We start from the raw sequence: 23,654 nt of genomic DNA, 5'->3' as shown, positions 1-23,654 counted from the left end.
AGTAGCTCTTTGGCCTGTGTGGAGGACTTATCCTGTTGAGGGGAAGAAAAGCTCTCAGGGTGGAGTCTATTTGAGCTCCTATAAGTTGGAAACATTCTGATGGATTGTAGACATTGAATGGTTTTCTTGGTATTGATAGGATTGCATTTCTATTTGGTAATACAATTAACCAGGCATCCAGCTAGTGGAATGTGTGTATTTCTTGTTGACATAAGTGTGCTACTGCTATTGCAAGGCATTTCATTAAGTCTCTGGGAGCTAAAGCGTCCCAACACAAGAACCTTGTATTGATAGTGGTTGTTCCAAACCCTGAAACAGAAGTAGTGCCAGCAGGGTGTATTGAGATACGAGCATATCCAATTGTTCCATGGTACGAATGGGAAGACTGACCTCACCACAATTTTAAATTTTCTGGATGAAGATGGAGATTGAGGCTCCCAAGAACTAAAATGGATCAAAGATCTCCCATCTTCTTGGGAATCAGGAAATATTGAGTGTAAAACTTTTTGCTGAGATGGGTTTCTCTTGAATGGCTTTCTGCTGTAAAAGTCTGTACCTCTTGTTGGGATGGGTCAGTGGGTGAACTACAGCATATGGGACTGTTGGGTGCTTTGGGAAGCTAAGATAGTAGCCTTACTGTACTATTTTCAGTACCCAATTATCTGTGGTTATTTGAAGCCACAATTCTAGATTATTCTGAATTCTGACCCCCTACTTGTGTATGTGAAAGATGCCAAAAGGATAAAAAACTGATTGTTTCACACCTGGATGTTGCAATTTGTTAGCATTCCCTTTGTCAACCCCTTCGGTTGAAAGGATTGGGTTTGTCATCGAGCCAGTTGGAATGCCAGCAATATTAATACAGTCCGTCTGGGGTAGTATGGTCACTTATATTGCAGGTTAAGTGTGTCTGCCCATGTTGATGTTCTGTGGATAAAGATTGCATTGCCACATTCTGTTCTTTTATTTGAAATACAATTTCTCAGTTTCTCTGAAGAAATCACCTCCTAAGCATAGATGGTCAGCAAGTTTTTCATATACATCTCATTCTACTTGCTCTCAACTACACCATGCATCTGGCTGCTATAGGCACTGCTGAGGTCCGTGTACTGTCAAAAGATTCATATATGGATCTTAAAAGGTTGAAGTGCATTTCTTCCTTGGGGCACTCACCAGGGAAGAGCTACACTTACTGTGTACTATCACCCAGACCCACAAATTGATAGAGAATGGCATAGCCCATGGAAGTACATGGTGAGTGCCTTTCATCCTTTCTAAGTTTTTTAATGAAGCAGCATGGGGTTATTTGTTCAATTTCAGAACAGATATTAGGTTTGTTTTGAACACTCAAAAGTAATTGCACCATATAAAATTGGTGTTTAAATAATCCTGGCCGTAAGCATGGTGGCTTGGAACATTTTATTTCCAAAATCATCCAGAATGTTATCTTCACCAGGAAGTGTATTAGAGTGAAGATGAGTTGAGTTCTTAGCTTTCTTCATGGCAGATTCACTACCACCGAGTTATGACAGTGTTGGCCTGGTGACTTCACCTGAAACTTAAGGTCTATTTTTTTTGCTACAGTAATTCTGGAATATGGGATCTCCCACATTTTCATCAGGACTATCTAAAACTGCACTTGTTGGTAATGCAGAAACTTCAGCTGGAATAACTAGATCTTGATTTCAGATCTAGGATCCAGATTCTTTCAAATTTGTATATTTAGTACTGTACCCATTTTCTCCACAAATCAAGAATGTGAGGTCTTCTGATAGAGAAGTATGTTTAGGTGGGTCAGGTGGATTAGAAGGTCTCCCTGTAAAGTTACCTGGGGACACCCCTGGAAAACAGCTAGATGCCCAAGAAGATTGTGGAGACTGTACTGGACTTTGAATCCTTGAAAAAGAGTTAGCTTAGGTAGGAGTTCTTCCTTTACAGGGGATTTTAATCTTGAAGACAATGAAGTTGGAAGAAGCAGCTTTTAAGTTGTGTTCTCCCGAGACATGGGAAATAGGGAGGCGGGAATTTTGACTGATCTATCTGTGGAAAAAGCGATGTAAAAAAGGTTTTTCACTATCGGTAACTTGCTCCATCGCCTGCTGAGATCTTTAACCAGGGGTTAGTAGTGGATTATTTTCTACCGATACAAAAAATTGGTTCCTGTTCTGTAGAAGGTGGTTGGCTAGCTGGTAATGGGAATAAATATATTGATTGAGTCTGAAGATTGTTCTAGTCTCATTTGTTACAACAGTGACTGTCATTGATATTGGAGGAGACAGTTGCAGTGTGGTTCCATAAGTACTGTGAAATTTATATGTATACCTCTGAGTTAGCAAGGCTGCTCTCAAGATGCCCTCAGTATATTGCTCCTCTGGATGGAATTGAAAAATTAGGAGAGAAGATAATTTTTCTGACCTCTGAAGTTGTGGATCTGGGAGACTGAAATGAGAAGCCTGGACCCTCATCTCAACTGGGAGGTATTACGCTCTGGACCGAAGCGATAGTTTTCCCCCTTTTGATGATTTCAATAAAAAACTTGCTGATCTGCATGTACCAAATATGTCAAACTGTGCTCCGTGTGCAGTGTACCAGAACGAGCTCATCTGTACCATGAGTCATGTTCTCACATGCCAGGTGCTTTTGTTTTTGCAGCATTTTGTTCTGTGTGCACTGAGTGTTCTGATGTGTCATGTGCTGCAAGCTTTGATGCGCTGTTGGATGCCCCATTGCGCTGGGCACCATGATGGAGTAAACACCAATGCACCAGCAGTTTTTTTAGTCTCTAAGGCAATATGCGCCACAGCATCAGCAAAGCCCTGCAAGGTGGATTGGTGCTTTAGTTAGCTTTTGTTTCTTGGAGGGATGTTTTGATTTTTTGCTACTTTGTTCTGAAACCAATGTTTCTCTCCCAAATCCAGAGGATTTGTTTGCAGACCTTCTTGGTGAGGAAGATTATCTTCCTTCCCTGGGAGTCTGAGGCTTTTCAGTGCCTTAAAAAAATCTTCATGGCTCTTTGCCTTTGAACTCTGGGGATATCTTGCCGCAATGTGAACAGATGGGCTGGTCATGGTCTGGGCCCAGATAGAGGTAGCAGTAGTTGTGACTATGCGATGGACAGTTTGTCCACACTTGCAGTACCTAAATCCACAGGTATCTTTAAGAGGTCATGGCAGCACTTGAGTGCTATTTGTGGGTCACCAACACAATTAAAGTTTGAGAAATATTTCCTGTGGAGATGCAGGAACAGAAGTCTGTGTGAAATGCAGTCAAAAACAGACTGAGGATATTCTAAGAACATAAGAAATTGCCATGCTGGGTCAGACCAAGGGTACATCAAGCCCAGCATCCTGTTTCCAACAGAGGCCAAACCAGGACACAAGAACCTGGCAATTACCCAAACATTAAGAAGATCCCATGCTACTGATGCAATTAATAGCAGTGGCTATTCCCTAAGTAAACTTGATTTAAGCAGTTAATGGACTTCTCCAAGAACTTATCCAAACCTTTTTTGAACCCAGCTACACTAACCACATCCTCTGGCAAATTCCAGAGCCTTGTGCGTTGAGTGAAAAATAATTTTCTCCGATTAGTCTTAAATGTGCTTCTTGCTAACTTCATGGAATGCCCCTAGTCCTATTATTCGAAAGTGTAAATAACCGATTCACATCTACTCGTTCAAGACATCTATCAAATCCCCTCTCCTCCAAGATGAACACCCTAATCTCTTCAGCCTTTCCTCATAGGGGAGCTGTTCCATCCCCTTTATCATTTTGGTTGCCCTTCTCTGTACCTTCTCCATCGCAACTATATCTTTGAGATACGGCGACCAGAATTGTACATAGAATTCAAGGTGCAGTCTCACCATGGAGCGATACAGAGGCATTATGACATTTTCCGTTTTATTAACCATTCCCTTGCTAATAATTCCTAACATTGTTTGCTTTTGACAGCTGCAACACACAGAGCTGACGATTTTAAAGTATTATCCACCATGATGTCTAGATCTTTTTCCTGGGTGGTAGCTCCTAATTTGGAACCTAACATCGTGTAACTACAGCAAGGGTTTTTTTTCCCCTATATGCAACACCTTGCACTTGTCCACATTAAGTTTCATCTAGAAGCAACCTCCGTGCAGGAACTCTTACACATGCTTAGCAGAGCTTCAAGCTCTACTAGCTGGGAAAAACAGTTCCATCCAGTGCCACCTGATAATGTCACCCAGAGTGGAGGGCCAATTCAGCCCTGCTTATAGACGGAAAATACACTTGCCTGGGATGAGATTTTTTTTTTCTCAAAGAGAGGAGGCTACTTTTGTCCCGACTGATCTGAGCACCAGATGGGTATGGCTGCAGCAACTGGAGATGGGGTGGAGAAAGGAAAGGTTACAGGAATAGGAGAGGAAGGAAAACAAAAAAAAGGGCACATGGGTAAGATGGGCTGTGGAGATAGGACTGAATAGGGTGCACTCACCAGGGAAGAAATACACTTATTGCAAATTAATCACCTGGTCCCAAAAAAGCTAACAGAATGGAGTGGCCCATGGAAGTATATGTTGAGTGACTTTCATCTCTAACAGGCCGATACAGTACAGTGCGCTCCTGTTAACCCGAGATTGGACGCGCTAGCGTTACCCCTTATTCAGTAAGGAGTCGAAAACGCGTGTCCAAACCCCCCCCCCCCCCCGAACCTAATAGCGCCTGCAACATGCAAATACATGTTGATGGCCCTATTAAGGTATTCCCACGTGATTCAGAAAGGAAAATGTGCAGCCAGGCTGCACATTTTACTTTCCGAAATTAATCGCCTGGTTCTACTTTCTCCGGGCACTGGGAAAGTGCACAGAAAAGCAGTAAAAACTGCTTTTCTGTGCACCCTCCGACTTAATATCATGGCAATATTAAGTCTGAGGTCCCAAAAGTTACAAAAAGTGAAAAAAAAATTTGAAGTCAGCCCGCGGGTTGAAAACCGGATGCTCAATTTTGCCCGTGTCCGGTTTCCAAACCCGTGGCTGTCAGCGGGTTTGAGAACAGACGCCAGCAAAATAGAGCGTCAGCTGTCATACCCGCTGACAGCCGCTGCTCCTGTCCAAAAAGAGGCGCTAGGGTCGCGTTAGTGTCCCTAGCGCCTCTTTTTACCGCCGACCCTAATTTGAATACTGAATCGTGCGCACAGGAGAGTGGCCTGTGTGCACGCCGGGAGAGCAGGCGTTCGCCCGCTCTCCCGCGGAATTTACTGTATCCGCCCGTAAGTTCTTAAATTTTTCAAATATAGAAACATAAAAGCATGATGGCAGAAAAAGATCTATAGCCCCATCCAGTCTGCCCATTCATACAATTAAACATAATTCTCATCACTTTTTTAGAGATCCCCCGTGTTTATCACAGGTTTCCTATCCAGCTTTTCCTCCATATGCTTTAGATCAGTGGACCCCAAACCTGTCCTGGAGGGCCACCAGCCAGTCGGGTTTTTGGGATATCCACAATGAATATGCACGAGAGAAAATATACATGTTATGGAGGCAGTGCATGCAAATTTTCTCTCGTGCATATTCATTGAGGATATCCCAAAAACCCGACTGGCTGGTGGCCCTCCAGGACAGGTTTGGGGACCACTGCTTTAGATCAAAGACCACTGACCATTTCAGTAGCTACCCTCTGGCCAGACTCCATCCTGTTTATATCCTTTCGAAGGTTCAGTTTCCAGAATTGTACACAGTATTGCAAGTGATGTTTCATCAGCAACCTATAGAGGGGCAATATCACCTCCCTTTTTCTGCTGACCATTCCTCTCTCAATGCAGCCAAGGAGGAATTACTACTTACCTGATAATTTCCTTTCCTTTAGTAAAAGGTAGGTCAATTCCAACGTCATGGCTATATAATCCAGCCCAGACATCAGCCTGTCAGTATTCTCTGGAAAAGCCAAACCTGACTATACTAGATCATTAGCAACAGGCAACCATTCATGTTTCTCAACCAACAGGAACACTGAGCTCAGCCAAAAGAAGGAATATATCTAGCAAACTAAGGGCTAGAGAAGCCACTTACCAGTTAACAAAGAGCAGGAATCATACTCTGCATAGCTCGCCCTAAGAAGGCTAACCACAAAATCAAACTCCAGGAAGCAGAGAGTGGGGTCTGGGACGGACCTACCCTTCATTAAATGAACAGATTATTAGGTAGTAATTTCTCCTTCCTTAGCATTTGGGTGGGTCAATCCTAATGAGTGGGATGTACCAAAGCTAATCCTGAAAAGGGCAGGAGGCTGCCAGCAGCCCAGTCAAAACCACCCATGCAAAAGAAGCATCCTCCCTAGCCCTAACATCCAAGCAGTAATGCTTGGAGAAGGTTTGCAAAGATGACCGTCTCCGCTTGGCAAATTTCAGCAGGTGACAACCAACAAAAGTTCCAGCCACAATACCTCCTGAGCCCTCGTGGAATGCGGTCTAATCTGTTTCTCTAAGGCAACCTCAGCAGCCACCGTAATGACCTCTTTAACCCAGCAGGCAATCGTTGCCCAAATTGCTGGTGCTCCCTGCTCACTTCCACCATGCAGCTCAAACAGGCAGACTTCTGAACAGTTCTAGTCATTTTCAAATTACACAGTAAATGACATTTGACCATCCAAGGAGCCAAAAAAAAAAAAAAAAGGAGTTACTAAGCTTCATCTCTGTCCCAAGCAGGCAGAGAAATGGACTGACTCAAATGAAAGTCTGAAACCACTTTGGGCAAAAAGGAGGGCACAATCCGAAGTTGAACTATACCTAGAGACATTCAGAGAAAAGGCTCATGGCAGAAAACAGCCTGCATCTCAGAGACCCATGCCAAACAGATTGTTACCTAAAAAACTGTTTTCAAGGTAAGCAACCTTAAGGAAAGTACGCAGCAGACGAAAAGTCGGACTGGCCAAGAATGAGGACCAAGTTAAGATCCCACAAAGTAAACCGCAACAGGGGGTGAAAATATTTCACTCCCCACAAGAAATGGGACACATCCAGATGGGAAGACAAAGGTCCTCTATTGACACTTCCCCTGTAACAGGCCAGTGCCACAGCTTGAACCTTCAAGGTGTTAAGGGCCCTACTCTTAAGCAAGACGTTCTGTAAAAATTCCAAAATCAAAAGGAATATCAACCTTGAGCAGGCCTTAAAGGATCTCCCAATTCTACCATAAGCTAGAGAAGTAGAAAACTCCCAGGCCTAAAAATTGGAAACAGTGGGCGAATAACCACACTTCAACAACCGAACCCTTTCAATGGCCAGGCCGTAAGACAGAACCGACTCGACATAACAGATATGCCCGGGACAGTAGCCGGATGGGACCTCCCACCAGAGGTCTCTGGAGATCGGTGTATCATGGCCTTTGAACGCAATTCGGAGCCACTAAAAAGGACGATGTTGGTTGGACTTGCAATCTTCTGTACCAGCCTGCCTATCAAAGGCCAAGGCGGGAACACATACAGCAGGGCACCTTGTGGTTCTCCTGAACTAGAGTGTGTGTGTCTACCGCTTTTGGGTCCCGCCTGTGACTGAAAAAGCATGGAACCTTCGGGTTGAAGTTCGCCAACAAGTCTAAGTCCAGTAAGCCTAAGCAGTCCACCAGCTCCCATTTTCCTGGGTCCAAGCTTCTCCTGTTTAGGAAACAGGCTCTGATATTGTCTTTTCCAGCAATGTGAGAGGCAGATATATTTAGATGCACTCATATGGGTGGAGCAGCATCTATCTCCTGACACCTGTTTACTCTTGGTTCCACCCTGACTGATGTCAGCCACCCTTGCTGGATTGTCAGACAATATCCAAACCGCCTGAGCCACTAGGTGAACTGCAGGCATGCCAACTGAGCCACTCGTGCCTCCAATCTGTTGATGTTCCACTGCATTCAAGCATCCTTTCATCACCAACTCCTGACAGTGAGCCCCCCCCCAGCCCCAGAGGCTCACATCTGTCATGAGCAACCAGGGAAATTCCCATCCTGAGATGGTCCATGTGTAGCCACCAGTTCAAGTGGGATCTCACCTCTAATAGGAACAGCTTCAACACAGTTCTGAGACTGCGGACACCATCACAAGAACAAGGCATGCTGAAGAGAGCACATATGTGCCCATGCCCAGGGAACTTCTAACTTGGCAACCATCAACCCCAGGACCCATCAACAATTAGACGAACAGAATTCCACAGGGACCAAACTCACAGCATCAACATGTGGATCCAAGACTCCAGCAGAAACACTCTGCTCTGCCTTGTATTGTAACCTACCCAGAGATACTACAGGGTCTGAGATGGCTGCAAATTGCTTTTGGCCAGATTTACCACTTCGCCTAGTTCCTGTAACAAGGAAACCACCCTGAGGGAAACACAAAGACTCTTCCAGTGTCTTGGCTTGAATCAACCAGTTGTCCAGATAGGAATGAACTAGAATGCCCTCCTTGTGAAGAGCCGTCATTACCACCACCATGACCTGTAAAAATGTCACTGGCCGCCATCACTAATCTGACAGACAAGGCCCGAAACTGCTAATGACAATCCAGGATGGTAAATCGGAGGAACTGCTTAGGTTCCTGCCAAATGGGAATATGTAGATATGCCTCCATATCAGATCCAGAGACATGAGGTAATCCTCTGCTTGAACCGCCATTATGTCAGAGCACACCATTTCCATCCTGAAATGCATGACTTGTAGATGTCTGTTGTCGTCCTCTAGATCCAGTATGGGTCGAACTACCCTTCCTTCTTGGGGACAAACAAAATAAATGGAATAATGGCCCATATATTTTTCACTGTGATTCAGGAATGGGAATCGCCACTTCCAGAATCAGCTCCTGTAGTGCCACTTCTACCCTCTTCTGAGGGGAGGTGCATGGAGAGATGAAGGCATACGGAGGAATGCGAACAAATTCTAGAGCATACCTGTTCTGAATCACTTCGAGAACCCACTGATCCGAAGTAATCTGGGTGCACTTTTGATAAAACCAAGATATACGACTACCTATCTCCCGCAGCACAGGCGACCCTGCAAATATTCACTGAGAAGACCAAGGGGCTCTTCCTCTGCAGCTCTTATTTCAAAGATCTTGGGGGGTGAAAGGACAGATCTGCGGAAGGGACAGGATCTCTGGGAAGAACCTCCCCTATAAGGCCGAAAACATCAGGAGTCTCAAGAGCGGCCATTTGCCTGAGAAGTCCAGGAAACTGGCTTATCCTCTGGCAAATGAGGACCTGGGTCTCTCTCCATTTTACTTGCCATTTTTTCCAATTCACTGCCAAACAAAAGCAAGCCTTTGAAGGACAGCTTAGTCAGATTGGTCTCTGAAATATTAACTGCAGACCAGCTGCACAGCCACAGCTGCCACAATAAGTTAAGCAGCTCCTCTGGCAGCTGTGTGTACCAAGTCATAACCCACATCAGCCAAGAAGGCAGCCTCCAATTCTACCATAGGTCCCAAATCAGACCCAACACTACCAGATTCTTGACAAAGATGCAAGGCAACCGAGCTATCATGGCACAACAAGAAGCAACTTGCAAGTAAATAGTCACTGTCTCAAAGGCTTGCTTCAAGATTGCCTCAATCCTCCTATCCTGAGCATCCCCCCTAACGGGATAGTGGTATGTTTCATGACAGAATACACCAAGGCATCCACCTTAGGAAAACGCAACTGCTCTCTGGCCTGCGAATCCAAGGGGTATAAACCCACCAAGATATCTTTTAAAAGGAAACTTCTGGAGCATTCCAGATCACTCAACTCCTGGATTGCATGCAAGAGGGGAAAGAAACCAGAAGCCTTGTACAGGGTGACCAAAGGAGTCTGCGCAACCAAGGAGTCAGGCCCAACCACTCAGAGGGTCTGAGATATCAGACTCTGCAATTAGTCTCTCTGAAATGTAGAAGAGTTCTATATGGCTCCAAAACATCCCCTTCCTCACCAGGAGAGCTCCCATCATCGGTATCATCCTGATCCACCCGCATTTGAGCTATCAGACCACACTGTGCTACGGTGCTACACTGTGCTACGGTGCTTCACCGTGGAGACCGAGGAGTACTTGGAGCACCCGGACCTATGCTAGTAGGAACTGCTGCTTCAGCAGACTGCCCTGTAGAAATGTCTAACTGCTGGAAGAATGCCACCCAGGAAAAAAATGAGGCCAGGTCCATTCCAGGCCCCATAAGCTCAAACCTGATGCCCTATGAGCCAGTGTCACCGAGGACTGACCCGTGGACCAATCGGGGAGGGCACACGCCTGCAGTGTCTCCCTTGGTCCCACCACCCCCCCACACACACACAGGAAATGGACCTTCAGCAAATCAGAAGGTGGCAAGTCTCCGAGCATCCAGGCAGTGCTGACACAGGTTTAAAGAAAGCTCTGGCTCAATGGCTCTGATGTGGTGCTTAGATTTCTCCACCATGCTGTAAGCATACAGCCCAATGAAAGCTCATGCCTAGCTTTCCAACACAAGCATGCCCTAAAATGGATGTACAAAAAATGTGCATCCAAGCCCACGCGCCTAGCCTACTCGTCCCACTGGATGCACAGGACTAAACTGAATGCATAAGATATGCATCCAGCAGGAAGAACCCCCAAATTGAGCACAGACAAGAACGGATGCACACACAAGTGCGCACAGAAGGCCTGCAGCAAAAAAGCACATCAAAGTACCCCGCAGCCTACCACACACCAACATGGGAGAAGCCTGGGACCATGGCCTAGCCAAATGGCTGCTCAAGCTGCCGTGCCTGCACTCTTCACATCACAGAACTCCCCAGAGATGCGAGTGAGCCAGCCAAATGCTGAGGAAACAGACATTTCTCCTGCTGTCTTCCTGTCACTGACTTTTTTTTTCTAAAGTTGAAAACTTTTACCAGAGCTCAGCCCTCCCTAGCTGAGAGCATTAACAGGTCCTGGCTACAGGTGGAGAGGGCTAAAGCCTTCACACCACTGAGCATCTCTTGGCCTGCACTAATTGGAATTTAGGTCCACGCCAGTCAAGGCTATCGGAATGATGGCACTCCACTGAAGGAAAGACTGTACATTATCACCTCAAGAGGCAAGCGGTGCTACAGAGACATCTTTCCAACTACAGAAAATACTGCTTTTCTGTAGTTCCTCCAACTTAATATCATGGTAATGTTAAGTCGGAGAAACCGAAAAAAGGAATAAGGTAAAAAAAGTCTTGCCAGCAGTCAGGTTAGAAAAACGAACACTCAATTAACAAACAACCATTTTCTAACCTGTGCGCAGCCTCTTCTCCTGGGCACCCGATGCAGAGGTGGCACTAGGAACAATTTCTCCTGGCGCCTCCTTAACACAGCAGCTCATCTGCCTACTGCATCATGCACCCAGGAGAAGTGGATAGGTGCACCTTAGGAAAGTGGGCACTCAATTACGAGTGCCCATTTTTCATGCAATTATATTGCATCTGCCTGAATGAGCACAGCATTGGCCTACATGGGCTGGGAGGAAGAAGCAGCTAGGTCAGCATCATAGGTTCATACAGCCAGGAAGGAGGCCACAATATATGCAAGAGGACAGCCTGGAGTGGAGGAAGTGGAGGAGTGCAAAGAGGGCAAGAACGAGAGATGAAGTCAGGTTTAGAAATGAATGAGGCATCAGGGAGCTCTTTATTGTAGAATATACTGACAATCCTGAGGGAGTTCTACACGAAAAAAAAAGTTGCTGACTTTTTTAACACTCTATATTGCAGTCTAAACTATCATACTCAATAGTAGTAACTATATTGTATTTACTAATATGTGCAGAATGTTACAAGTATTTTGCACAAAAGATTTGGGGCCCAGAATTCCACTAAAGTAATCTTCTCTCACTGGCAGCACCTACCTACACATAAGCTAGTCAATACCAGAATTTGCTGCTTTTGCATATGTCCCACAAAATGTTAATTAAAATTTTCTCCTCCCAAATCTAGCAAGCTTTTTCAGCTACTACCACTATCAGTTTTCATGCCCTACAGCTAGCTATGCTAACATGGAGAAACAAGCCTAAGCCAATAAAAGTCCCGAGATATAAACAGGCTTACATGACAATGAAGCTTAGCTATTTACAACTTCGGTTTAGTAAGTCTCCAACATAAATCATTTCCTGTTGACATAAGTTTAAAAAAAATGTTTCATAGCAGCCTACAAAAACTTTAAAGATAAAGAGCTGTAATTAGTAAACAAACATGCACCATGCAGACCACATTTTATCTTTAACTGTTCAACTCTCAACCAATATCAAGATTGCTACATGTGCACTCTACAAAATCAGGAAACCCACTGCATGTATAGCCTAATATGTAGCACAATGTAGAAATTACTTATCTGATAATTTCATTTTCTTTAGTGTAGACAGATGAACTCAGGACCAGTGGGTACAGTGTGCTCCTGATAGCAGTTGGAGACTGAGTCAGATTTCAATCTGATGTCAGCCCTACATATACCCATGCACGAGGCTTTGCTCTCCAGTTTTCGCCTCGAAAAGCAATTATGGATATATGTATTTGGCTAATTTTGATTAACTTGGTTAACTTGAGTAACTTGATTAACTTGAATTGGTTGACATGGTTTCTAGCTGGAGTCCACCAGGACACTCAACCGAGAAGTGCCAACACCTGGTAATATGAGTGTCTGAACTAGAGATAAGGGTTGGCTTACCCATGCTTGTGTTGAACTTGGGGGAGGTTCCCCCAAGGATTCTTGAATGCGAGGCAGCCATGGGCAGGGTGCTGAGTCCATCTGTCTACACTAAGGAAAATAAAATTATCAGGTAAGTAATTTCTCCATTTCCTAGCATGTAGCAGATGGTCTCAGGACATAAGAACATGCCATACTGGGTCAGATCAAGCCCAGCATCCTGTTTCCAACAGTGGCCAATCCAGGCCATAAGAACCTGGCAAGTACCCAAAAACTAAGACTATTCCATGTTACCGTTGCTAGTAATAGCAGTGGCTATTTTCCAAGTCAACTCAATTAAAAGCAGGTAATGGACTTCTCCTCCAAGAAATTATCCAATCCTTTTTTTAAACACAGCTATACTAACTGCACTAACCACATCCTCTGGCAACAAATTCCACAGATTAATTGTGCGTTGAGTGAAAAAGAACTTTCTCTGACTAGTTTTAAATGTGCCACACGCTAACTTCATGGAGTGCCCCCTAGTCTATTATCCGAAAGAGTAAATAACCGACTCACATCTACCCCTTCTAGACCTCTCATGATTTTAAACACCTCTATCATATCCCCCCTCAGCCATCTCTTATCCAAGCTGAAAAGTCCTAACCTCTTTACTCTTTCCTCATAGGGGAGCTGTTCCATTCCCTTTATCATTTTGGTAGCCCTTCTCTGTACCTTCTCCATCGCAATTATATATTTTTTTTGAGATGCAGCAACCAGAATTGTACACAGTATTCAAGGCGAGGTCTCACCATGGAGCGATACAGAGGCATTATGACATTTTCTGTTTTATTCACCATTCCCTTTCAAATAATTCCCAACATTGTTTGCTTTTTTGACTGCCACAGCACACTGAACTGATGATTTCAATGTGTTATCCACTATGACGCCTAGATCTTTCTTGGGTTGTAGCACCTAATATGGAACCTAACAGTGTAAATATAGCATGGGTTATTTTTCCCTATATGCATCACCTTGCACTTAATATTAAATTTCATCTGCCATTTTGATGCCCAATTTTCTAGTCTCACAAGGTCTTCCTACAATTTATCACAGTCTGCTTGTGATTTAACTACTCTGAACAATTGTGTCATCTGCAAATTTGATTCTCACTTGTATTTCTTTCCAGATCATTTATTTATTTACTTTTATATACCGGTGTTCGATTTTACATATCACATCGGTTTACATTTAAACAAAATTTGCAGGAACTTATGCGTTACCTTTGTCAAATACATTAAACATTTAAATATGGGGATTGTTAACAAGGGATATAAAAGAACATGGGGAATGGCTAACACTACGTGATGCATGAAGGGGAGTGCCCCTTCAGCGCACGACGCCTGGTCTTATGATAAATATATATATATTTATATATAAATATATAAATAACATAATGTTATGTTATTTATAAAATTATTTATAAATTTATTGAAAAGGGCCCCAATACAGATCCCCGAGGCACTCCACTGCCCACTCCCTTCCACTGAGAAAATTGTCCATTTAATCCTACTCTGTTTCCTATTTTTTAGCCAGTTTGCAATCCACGAAAGGACATTGCCACCTATCCCATGACTTTTTACTTTTCCTAGAAGCCTCTCATGAGGAACTTTGTCAAATGCCTTCTGAAAATCCAAGCATACTATATCTATGGGACCAATGGGATATACTGCTGCCCGTGGCCCATTTAGTACTGCCCTCGCGAATGCTGTGTCCTCCTTGGCCTGAACATCCAGGCGATAGAATCTCAAGGAGGAGTGAATGGAGGACCACGTTGCCGCCCGACAGATCTCTGCAGGTGACAGCATCTTGGTTTCTGCCCAGGACACTGCCTGGGCCCTTGTGGAATGGACCTTGACTTGTAGAGGTGGATGGTTGCCTGCCTCTACGTAGGCCGCCTTGATTACTTCTTTGATCCAGCAGGCTATGGTTGCCCGCGAGGCCACTTCTCCTTGCATCTTCCCGCTGTGAAGAATGAACAGATGGTCCGTTTTTCGTACAGGTTCCGATCTTTCCAGGTATCAGACTAGGAGTCTGCCGACATTCAGGTGGCGAAGAAGGTGTGAGTCTTCAAAGTCCTTATGCTCGTCTAGAGATGGCAGCGAGATGGTTTGGTTTAGATGGGAAGTGAGAAACCACCATTGGCAAGAAGGAGGGTACTGTGCACAGCTGTATGGATCCCGGTGTAAATCTGAGGAACGGCTTCCGGCATGATAGTGCTTGAAGTTCGGAGATTCGATGGGCTAAGCAGATTGCCACGAGGAACACTGTCTTCAAGGTCAGGAGCCGTAGGGACAGACCACGAGTTTGTCTGAACAAAGCTCCTGCTAGGAAATCTAGATTGAGATTCCTCCTTAGGGGTATCGGCCACTTTACGGGTGGCCGAATGTGCTTGACCCCTTTTAAGAAGCGGGAGATGTCTGGGTGGGCCGCTAGGCTGGTGCCGTCCACCCTAGGTATGCAGCTGGCCAGAGCAGCCAGTTGTACCTTGATAGAGTTGAGGGACAACCCTCTGTTCACGCCGTCCTGCAGAAATTCCAGGATCATGGGGATTTTGATTGTCTGTGTAAGGATGTCGCAGTCCTCACACCAAACTTCGAATATTCTCCATATTGTATATATGTTAAGGAGGTGGAGAACTTGAACGCTCGGAGCAGTGTGTCAATCACTGGTCCTGAATATCCACTCTTTCAGGCGAGACCTCTCAATGGCCAGACTAAGCGAGAATCTCGGTCCTTGCTGGAGTAGATCCCTGTGTGGAGGTAGTCTTCGTATGTCTGCATACCACGGTCTTCTTGGCTAGTCCGGGGCCACTAGAAGTACCAGCCCTCTGTGTTCTCTCTTGTGGATCATTCCACCTAGTAATGGCCATGGAGGGAAGGCGTACAGTAGGTCCTCCTGTGGCCAGGTCTGGACGAGGGTGTAGATTCCCTGGGACAGTGATTCCTGTCTACGGCTGGAGAACTTGTGAATCCGGATGTTGGACCCGGTCACCAGAAGATTCATGGCTGGGGTTCCCCAGTGGTTTACTATTCCCTGAAGGCTGCTGTAGACAGTGTCCATTCCCCTGGATCCAGACTCTCTGCTGAGGTAGTCTGCAGTGACATCTTTTCCCACGATGTGGGCAGCTGATATCCCCTGTAGGTTTGATTCTGCCCACGTTATTAGGGGCTCTATTTCCAGGGACACCTGTAGCTTCTGGTTCCCCCCTGGCGGTTCATGTAGGCCACTGTTGTAGCGCTGTCTGACATGACTGAATGATTTGCTCCGGAGTCTGTGGCTGAACCGTAGGGCAGGCTAGTCTGACTGCTCGGGCTTCCAGTCTGTTTATGTTCCATGCCAATTCTTTGTCCCATTGCCCTTGAGCCGTTAGCTCCTGGCAGTGGGCTCCCCCATCATCGCAGGCTCGCATCCGTGGTGAGCAAGGTCCATTCCGGTAGGGATAGGCCTGTTCCCTCGCTCAGATGGTCTTCATGTAGCCACCATCGTAATAGGTTCCGAACCTTCGCCGGTAGCCGGAGGGGGGCAGAGTAGTTCTGAGACATCGGGTTCCACTGTGACAATAGGGAATGTTGTAGGGGCCGCATGTGGGCCCTTGCCCATGGGACGACTTCTATGGTTGATGCCATGAGTCCGAGGACTTGGAGATATAGTCCCATGCCGTGGGGAGAGTGGAGTTCAACAATGCTTGCAGTTGTTCCATCAATCTCCTTCTCCTTGTAGGGGGAAGGGATCCTTTGTTCCATTTGGTGTCGAATCAGACTCCCAGGTACTCTAGGGATTGGGAGGGCTGCAGGTGGCTCTAGACAGTGTATGCAAATTTTCTCTCATGCATATTCATTGTGGATATCCTGAAAACCCGACTGGCTGGGGGGGGTCCCCAGGACAGGGTTGAGAACCACTGCTCTAGATGCAATTGGCACAGATGCGTCCCTGGCCATAGCCAGGCAGGCGCGTGATACCATGGCGCAGCAGGCAGTGATCTGTAAGGTCATAGCTGATACATCATAAGACTGCTTCACTCAAGGATCCATCCTCAAGCAGATGGCATCCTTGAGTGAAGCTCCTCCCTTGACTGGTATGGTAGTGTGCTTTGTGGTGGCGCAGACCAGGGCGTCAACCTTGGGAAACCTCAGGAGTTCCTTCGTTGCGGGGTTCAAGGGGTAGAGAGCTTCTAGAGCTCGACCTCCCTTGGCCTCTGGAGCGTCTCATTCCTGGTCGTTCAGTTGTTGTACGGCCTGTAGCATAGGGAAATGGTGTGAGGTCTGGCAGAGCCCGGCCAGGAAGGGGCTCGCCTTGGACTCTGCTGTGTTGCATGTGTCCAGGCTTGCCAATGCCTTCAGACTTGTGGCTATGAGATCTGATAATTCGTCTTTTGGGAAGAAGCACATTATGGTGCGATACGGTTCCGTTCCTGGAGGGAGTTCCCCCTCTTCCAAGGGTTCTGTTTCCCCTAAGGGGAGGTATTTGTCCAGGGGAGGTTCTGGACCACTGGCGGGGGTTGTGTTTGTGCTGCTGGTGGCCCTGTCAGTGCATGGATGTAGGATTGCAGCTCATTGAAGAATCCCACCCAGGTGAAGTTGCCTGGGACCGCATTGGGTCCTATGGTGCTCCCCCAGGGCCCCCACTGTGGAGGGGCTGAGTCGGGAATAGAGAGGTCCGGGGTAGTCTCGCTGGTGGATCCGGAGTCCTCTACAGGCTGAGGGGACCTTGTCTCGGCTCCCCCCCCCCCCCCCCCCGAGCTTCTTCGCATAGCAAGGCACAGGCTGAGGTCACCTCGGGCTACGCCGCTCTCATGTGGCTCGCCGGGCAGAGGACTGGACCTTTAACTATCTTGGACGGCGATGCCATGATTTGCGTGTGTATCTTGTACAGGTGCACATGCCGGGATGCCTGGTTATGCATTCCTGGTGCGCCCACATTGTGCGTGTAGGAACGGAAGATGAGTGCGTGGCTGTGTGCCGCTGCCTCTCAGCTGCTCCCTTTCCCGGGGGCTAAGTCCATGCCAGGACAGAGGCTTACTTCAGAGGGATCTCGGAAACCGCCTCAGGAAATCTCGACTGGGGGTGGGACCCTTAGGTATCATCACAGGAGAACGGGGCTCGTTTTGGAGGTAAGGTTTTCTTTGTTTCTTCTTTAAATTTGGAGTTTGGTTTTCTAACGCTGTGCAAGCGTGTATGACGTCCCAAACTGCTATGGAGATGGAAAAACTGGAGAGCAAAGCCTCGTGCACGGGTATATGTAGTGCTGACGTCAGACTGAAATCTGACTCAGTCTCCAACTGCTATCAGAAGCACACTATACCCGTTGGTCCTGAGTCCATCTACTACATGCTAGGAAAAATGCAAAATGAATTTCTTTATAAGTAGATTGAGTGAAAATTTGAAGCATGATTCAGTAAGGTTATTTGTGAAATGGTACGAGGTTAAAAAAATGTAACATGGCAACTCCAAAACTATAACACCATTAAAACATACTATACTTTTATATAACTTTACTCAAAACAAGTTGACTGAAAGTTTACATCATATGAATTCAATAATTGAAATACATCACATCCAATTCGCTTTAAAATTACTTACAATCATGGATTTTTACATAGTATCACTGTGTGATATGAATGCCTATAGGTAATTAATTTTTAATAAATACTGTTGCCATGTTTGTTCACTTAACAGCACAGAAATAAAGGTTAACAAAAACAAATGTACACACCTTTTTATTTATAAACAATATATTTGACTAGCTTCCAGGAAAGGGGGGGGGGGGGGGGGGAGGGACCACTTTCAAGTCAAAATTCAAAAGATGACATTTACCAGAAATTGTAAAGTTGTGTGATTGTCATACATGAATCATAAGCGGATTCCAGTGATAGGGAGGCAGGTGATTGATGTGTGATCAGAATGTGACAGACGGTATAGTTTTAAGGCTCATAATGTGATAGGAAGACCGTCTCTCCAAGCTCTTTTTTTTCAGTTCCAAAGTGCCTAAATTTCAACTTCTAAAGTCTTGTTATAATTGGGATAAAAGTGAAATTTTAAGAGCCCAGAAACGCAGACTTCTGAAGCTAAAGTTAAGCACTTTGGAACTGACAAAAAAAAAAAAAAAAAGGAAGGACTTGGAGATCCGTGTTTCCTAGCACATTATGAGCCATAAAATTAGTATTGCATTCTCATCACCATCAACCACCCCTCACTGGAATGCTTTATGTTCCATTACTTCATATTTCCAGGCGATATCTTTTGCTCAAATTCTGACCTGAAGAATTCTAGCTCTCAAAAGCTAGTAAAAAAAATTAAAGTCAGTCCAATAAAAAGATCACTTTACATACAAGAAATTGTTTCATTCATAATTTTAATATGAATCAAAAGTTTGTGCTAAATTAAAATCCACAAACTAGGCGGCCAGTTAATGTAATTACAACTGATTGCAGTCTAACAGTTTTCAATGAATATACAATTAGTTAGCAATAATTCTGTTTGTAAGGCCACAGAACATGAGTAGTCAGACTTTGCAAGCATGAAAAGGATGGCACTGGGCTCATGGATTAAGTATAACTATTACTGCAAGCTGGGACAGTCCCTGCTGCCAGAAAAGCAACTATGGCCAGCAAGACCTCATTGGCAAGACTGGAGGATGAATGGAGGAGTGGGAAGGAGAGAAGAGCAAAGAAAAAAATAAAAAATAGAAAGTCCAAGGAAAAGAAAAAGTAAATTAAAGGAAAACATGTTTTTCCCCTGGCTTCTAAAACTTTTGGCTAGCATATACATCTTCTATATAAGTTTTCCATCCCTGCATTCCCTCCTTAACTGCACTCTACACCTCTGCAAAGCCCTTCCGAAGCAGCATGCGTCCTAAAGTACTGCAGGTTTTACCATATCTGTCCTGGTGACCCCTCAGCCAATTGGGTTTTCCAGATATCCACAATGATTATATAAGATTAATATGCAAATAAGCACTTTTGTGAACATCCCAAACAAGACTGGCTGTGGAGTCACCAGGACAGGTTGGGAAGCCCAGAGTCTAAAGAAATCAATTTGCATAGGAGGGTGAGGCTGCCTGCAAGTAAAGCTTGAGTAATCACTAGGTTTTTGCTTCAATTCTTGAGCATTGTATACAACTTCAAAAGTGTACAGAAACTTTGAAATGAATTGCAAAACTGCAAACTGATCTGGATGAAGTGGATTAGGAATAGTTATTGCTTGATGCGCATGACATTTTTGTGTGTTGTAAAAGCTAATCTGATATGATTGCTTCACTGAACATACAATAGCCCCTGTTTCTTTCATAGTTTTGATCAGGCCTCTCTAATCCTTTGTGCTAGAAAAAATGTCATCACAGTCTCATTTACCTGGTGGATTTGTCCTCATTCAAACTTTCTGATCTGATATTTTTGTGGAAATTTATAAGGTTTTGCGCATTTTTCCCCTTCTATGAATTGGTTATGCAGGGCTATTGGGGTCAACATGAAATGGGTAACGAAGAAATTAGTTACTAATATTTAAAAAATTAGACTTACAACAGCCAAACATGGAAACAAATCTATGATTAATAAATGACATCTGAAGCTTTCTGCAATTGCTCACGTTGAAAAGTGAACACTTGAGGAATCCATTAGGCCGCATCAGTATTTGGGGTAGATTTTGATCTCATTCAACATTACATCACTGAGAGACTATTTTCATGATCTGTTGATGTTTAAGATACTCAGACTTAATGCAATATCCTTTATCTGTTTTGATACCTGTGGAAGTAGTTTCTCAACTGTTACATTGTTGTGTTACTATTTGTATGAACATATAAAACAAGTTACAGAAACTTTCAGAAATATGAATACTATGAAAGTGTTATTCAAAACAATTTTACCCAAATATTACAAATTTGGAGAAAAATAGCTATGCGTTGAGTCTCTTATACTACCAAATTTGCATAATACTTTTATATTAGATTGATAACTTGCCAATACAGCTTTGAAAACTGTGGTCAAGATAGTATACTTGGATTTTTAATTGATTGGAACAGATGGAGACCCAGTTAACATGTTTAACAAGAAACCTGCTGCACAGAAGATCAAAAGTGAGCCACAGACTAAATCAGAGGTCCCTGAACTATGACCCAAGGGCTGGATACAACCCTCGGCTGAATTTTATCTCTCCCCCCCCCCCCAAGCAACAGATGGAGCTTGATCCTGTAAGGATGAGTGCATTCTGCCACTACAACTAGCTCAGATACTTGAAGTCAGGAAACACATGAAAGTAACGAGGCATGGCATGCCAGAGCAAGGCCACCGCCAATTGGCTGTTATATATTGTTGGCTGCTTGTACAGGTGCAGCCATTTGGTCATAAGACAAGGAAGAGGATGCAACTAGACATTTTTGGATGCAGGGAAAGGCACTGTGGAACTGTCAGGGAAAGCAAGGCAAGGATAGTGATTCCTGGCATTTCCAATCACTTTATCACCTCTTCAGAGCTATGTGAACATGGACATTATCCCCTAAGATTCAAGGCAAAAAAAAAAAAGAGTGCATACATCTTCCTTATAATAACCCAGAAGTCAAATCTTAGTGTGTCTCCCTGGATTAAGAGCTTGCATACTGTAAGAAGGAAGTGAAGCAGAAAGGAAGCAAGGGGGGATGCAAGTGAGAAGGCACACACCCAATCTTGCTATCCATCCACCCTCTATTTCCCTATGCAGGCAGACATTGAAGAACTGAGGGAAGAAGGGGGGGGGGGGGGGGGGGTAAAGTTGCCAACCAGAGAAATCAATTTTATTACAGACAGCATCTTCACCCTTAGGATCTATGCTCTCTACCTGCATTTCAAATCACATCCTCCTCCCCCCCCCAAAAAAAAAAAAACCACCAGCTCAGCAAATGCTGAGGACCACACCCTCTTGATTTAACACATCCTATGTGGGCCTTCTATTGAACAGCTCGGGGAGACATGCTGAAGGAGCACTGGCTCTCTCTCACATCAATGATCAGACCTCAAAAGAAAAAGCGTTTACAAAGGATAAATGTCAAATGACATGAAATGATTGCACAATATTAATAAGTTAGGAAGCATTATCATGCTCACCCTACAGGGAAACGTTAGCTCAACTACCTTGTTAGCTAAAAAAAAAAAAAAAATAGAAGTTATTCAAAAAGACCGTAAGACAAGAAAATAACTGCGGGAAAATATCGATGCTACGTAAATAAACTATCCCCATATCACCCATTCAACAAGTAGTCATCTTCTGAGGACGTGACATTGCGCGAAAGTCAAAGTGTTCTCGGAAGCGCTGTGAGGCCACCGTCTAATACACCTACCATCCATTGAGCTTTAAAGTCGAATTCAGATCTACGATTGGACCTGAAACATGTATCAAGTATGCTACCCAGCAAGCCGCGTTACTTTTCTTTCCGCCAGCCGGCTGCCTTCCCCGGGGCGGGTGACGGCCGCAAAATGAATGAATGACTTGAGTCGCACATGCCTGCGTGAAAGAGGTGGTGTGTGTGACGCTGCACCCAACAGCTCATTTTAGATATATATTTTTTTTTTAATTAAAAAAAAATCTGGGCGACAGAAGAAAAGGAAAAGAGTGCGCGCACAAACGCACCCAAGTTCCAGGCCTCGGACTCCTCCGGTCGGCCGGTGCCGCGACGCCGGACCCTGGCTGCACCGGTGCGGGGGGGTGGCTCGAGCACGTACTCGGCACCTCACATGCACGCACACGCCAAGTTCAGCTGGCGCCTCCTCCCTGGGGCGGCAGCCGCCCCCCCCCCACCACCACCACCACCACCGGCCTCGCGCCCACTTCTCACTCACTCCCTGACTTAAGTTTCGCTATAGCCTCTCCACCCCGCCCCTTGACTCTCGTGAAGCCTCACCACCCCTACAGCTAAAAGTCTGCCGCGTTGCTCTCATGCTGCCACCACCTCGCCGGGTTCTGACGCTTAGTAAGGGGGTGGGGATAAAAAAAAAATAAAAAATTAAACAACAAAGCGAACTGCGCCGCAGCCACCCGACCACTGGGAAGCTGCTGCTGCTGCTGTCGTCCTCCCGGCCCGCCGGCACCACTCACTTCCACCCAGCGAACACGAAGAACCCAGCGCCCTAGCTTTGCCGCTTCTGCGTCCCCCGTACTACAACCGCGGCGGGCAGCGCCCGGAGTCCCTCGTCAGCGTTTCTCGTAGGAAAGGGCACCTGCTCCAGCCGGCCCCGCGTGTCGGTGCCTGTGGAAAACGCTGGTGCTCACGCGCTCTTGGCAAGGGGTTAACAAGCACTCACCGGTTCCACAGTCGCCATCTTAGATCGATCTAATCGCGCAACCGCTGCTGGGCGGAGAGAAAAAGGGGGAGAAAAAAAAAGATATTCAAACCCGGTTGGTTTGCGGAGTACCACGTGACATCCGCGGCCGTTTGGCCGGCGCCGTGCACCCGCGCTCTGCGACTGCGCAGAGGAGGGCCTTGTGGGGATTGCAGTTTCCCTTCTGTTTTCCCATCTGATTCGATGCGGGAGGGGCACGTGGAAAACTATATCACGTGATGGCAGTGATAGCGCTAAAAAAGGCAGTACTGGTAACAGGTGGCGAGAGTGCAAGACGTCGCGTGTTATAAGACGTGATGAGGCAATCAGCGTTATGACGTGACGTAGAACGGTTTTGTGCTGAGTGGCTCTGGTATAAAGTTAAGTGTGGTGACTCCAGCCTCGTGTGCATGTGGGGCTGTCTTTTACCGTAGGAGCGGGAAGGTAGAGTTAATATCTAAAACTTGTCCTGTCACTTTAAAAATGAGAATGTCCTTATTACGTTAATTCAACAACACTAAACTGCTTATAAATTTGTAACCTTTTGATACGATGGAAACCTGTGAGAAGAACATTGTATTTCATAGTTGCACTTCAGTTTCCTGGAGGTGCTTGCGCATTTAAGATCGGCTCTATGATAAACAAAGCCCTGTTCAACAATATAAATTGGTGCCGCCCCCACCGCCCCATGAAAAATACT

At 45.3% G+C, this 23,654-nt stretch overlaps 1 protein-coding gene across 5 annotated transcripts in view; it reads right to left on the bottom strand.

Annotated features, from left to right (window-relative positions):
- The window catches only part of EIF4E (eukaryotic translation initiation factor 4E), a 289,910-nt gene extending 266,815 nt beyond the window's left edge, over positions 1-23,095 (bottom strand). For 3 of the 5 annotated variants that reach the window (XM_029597412.1, XM_029597425.1, XM_029597422.1), the window contains exon 1: positions 12,646-12,729. In XM_029597412.1, the coding sequence (XP_029453272.1) occupies positions 12,646-12,726 (81 nt within the window). In that variant the 5' untranslated portion in view covers positions 12,727-12,729. Of the gene's footprint in view, positions 1-12,645; positions 12,730-21,975; positions 22,109-22,936 lie in introns of those variants that run through there. The other 2 variants (XM_029597416.1, XM_029597420.1) reach the window with 2 other exon arrangements.
- Positions 23,096-23,654: the final 559 nt, after the last annotated feature.

Source organism: Rhinatrema bivittatum, chromosome 1, assembly GCF_901001135.1.
Source record: "Rhinatrema bivittatum chromosome 1, aRhiBiv1.1, whole genome shotgun sequence".
Classification (NCBI taxonomy): Eukaryota; Metazoa; Chordata; class Amphibia; order Gymnophiona; family Rhinatrematidae; genus Rhinatrema; species Rhinatrema bivittatum.
The sequence above is the reverse complement of the archived record's forward strand: the minus strand, read 5'-3'. Positions and strand labels throughout refer to the sequence as shown.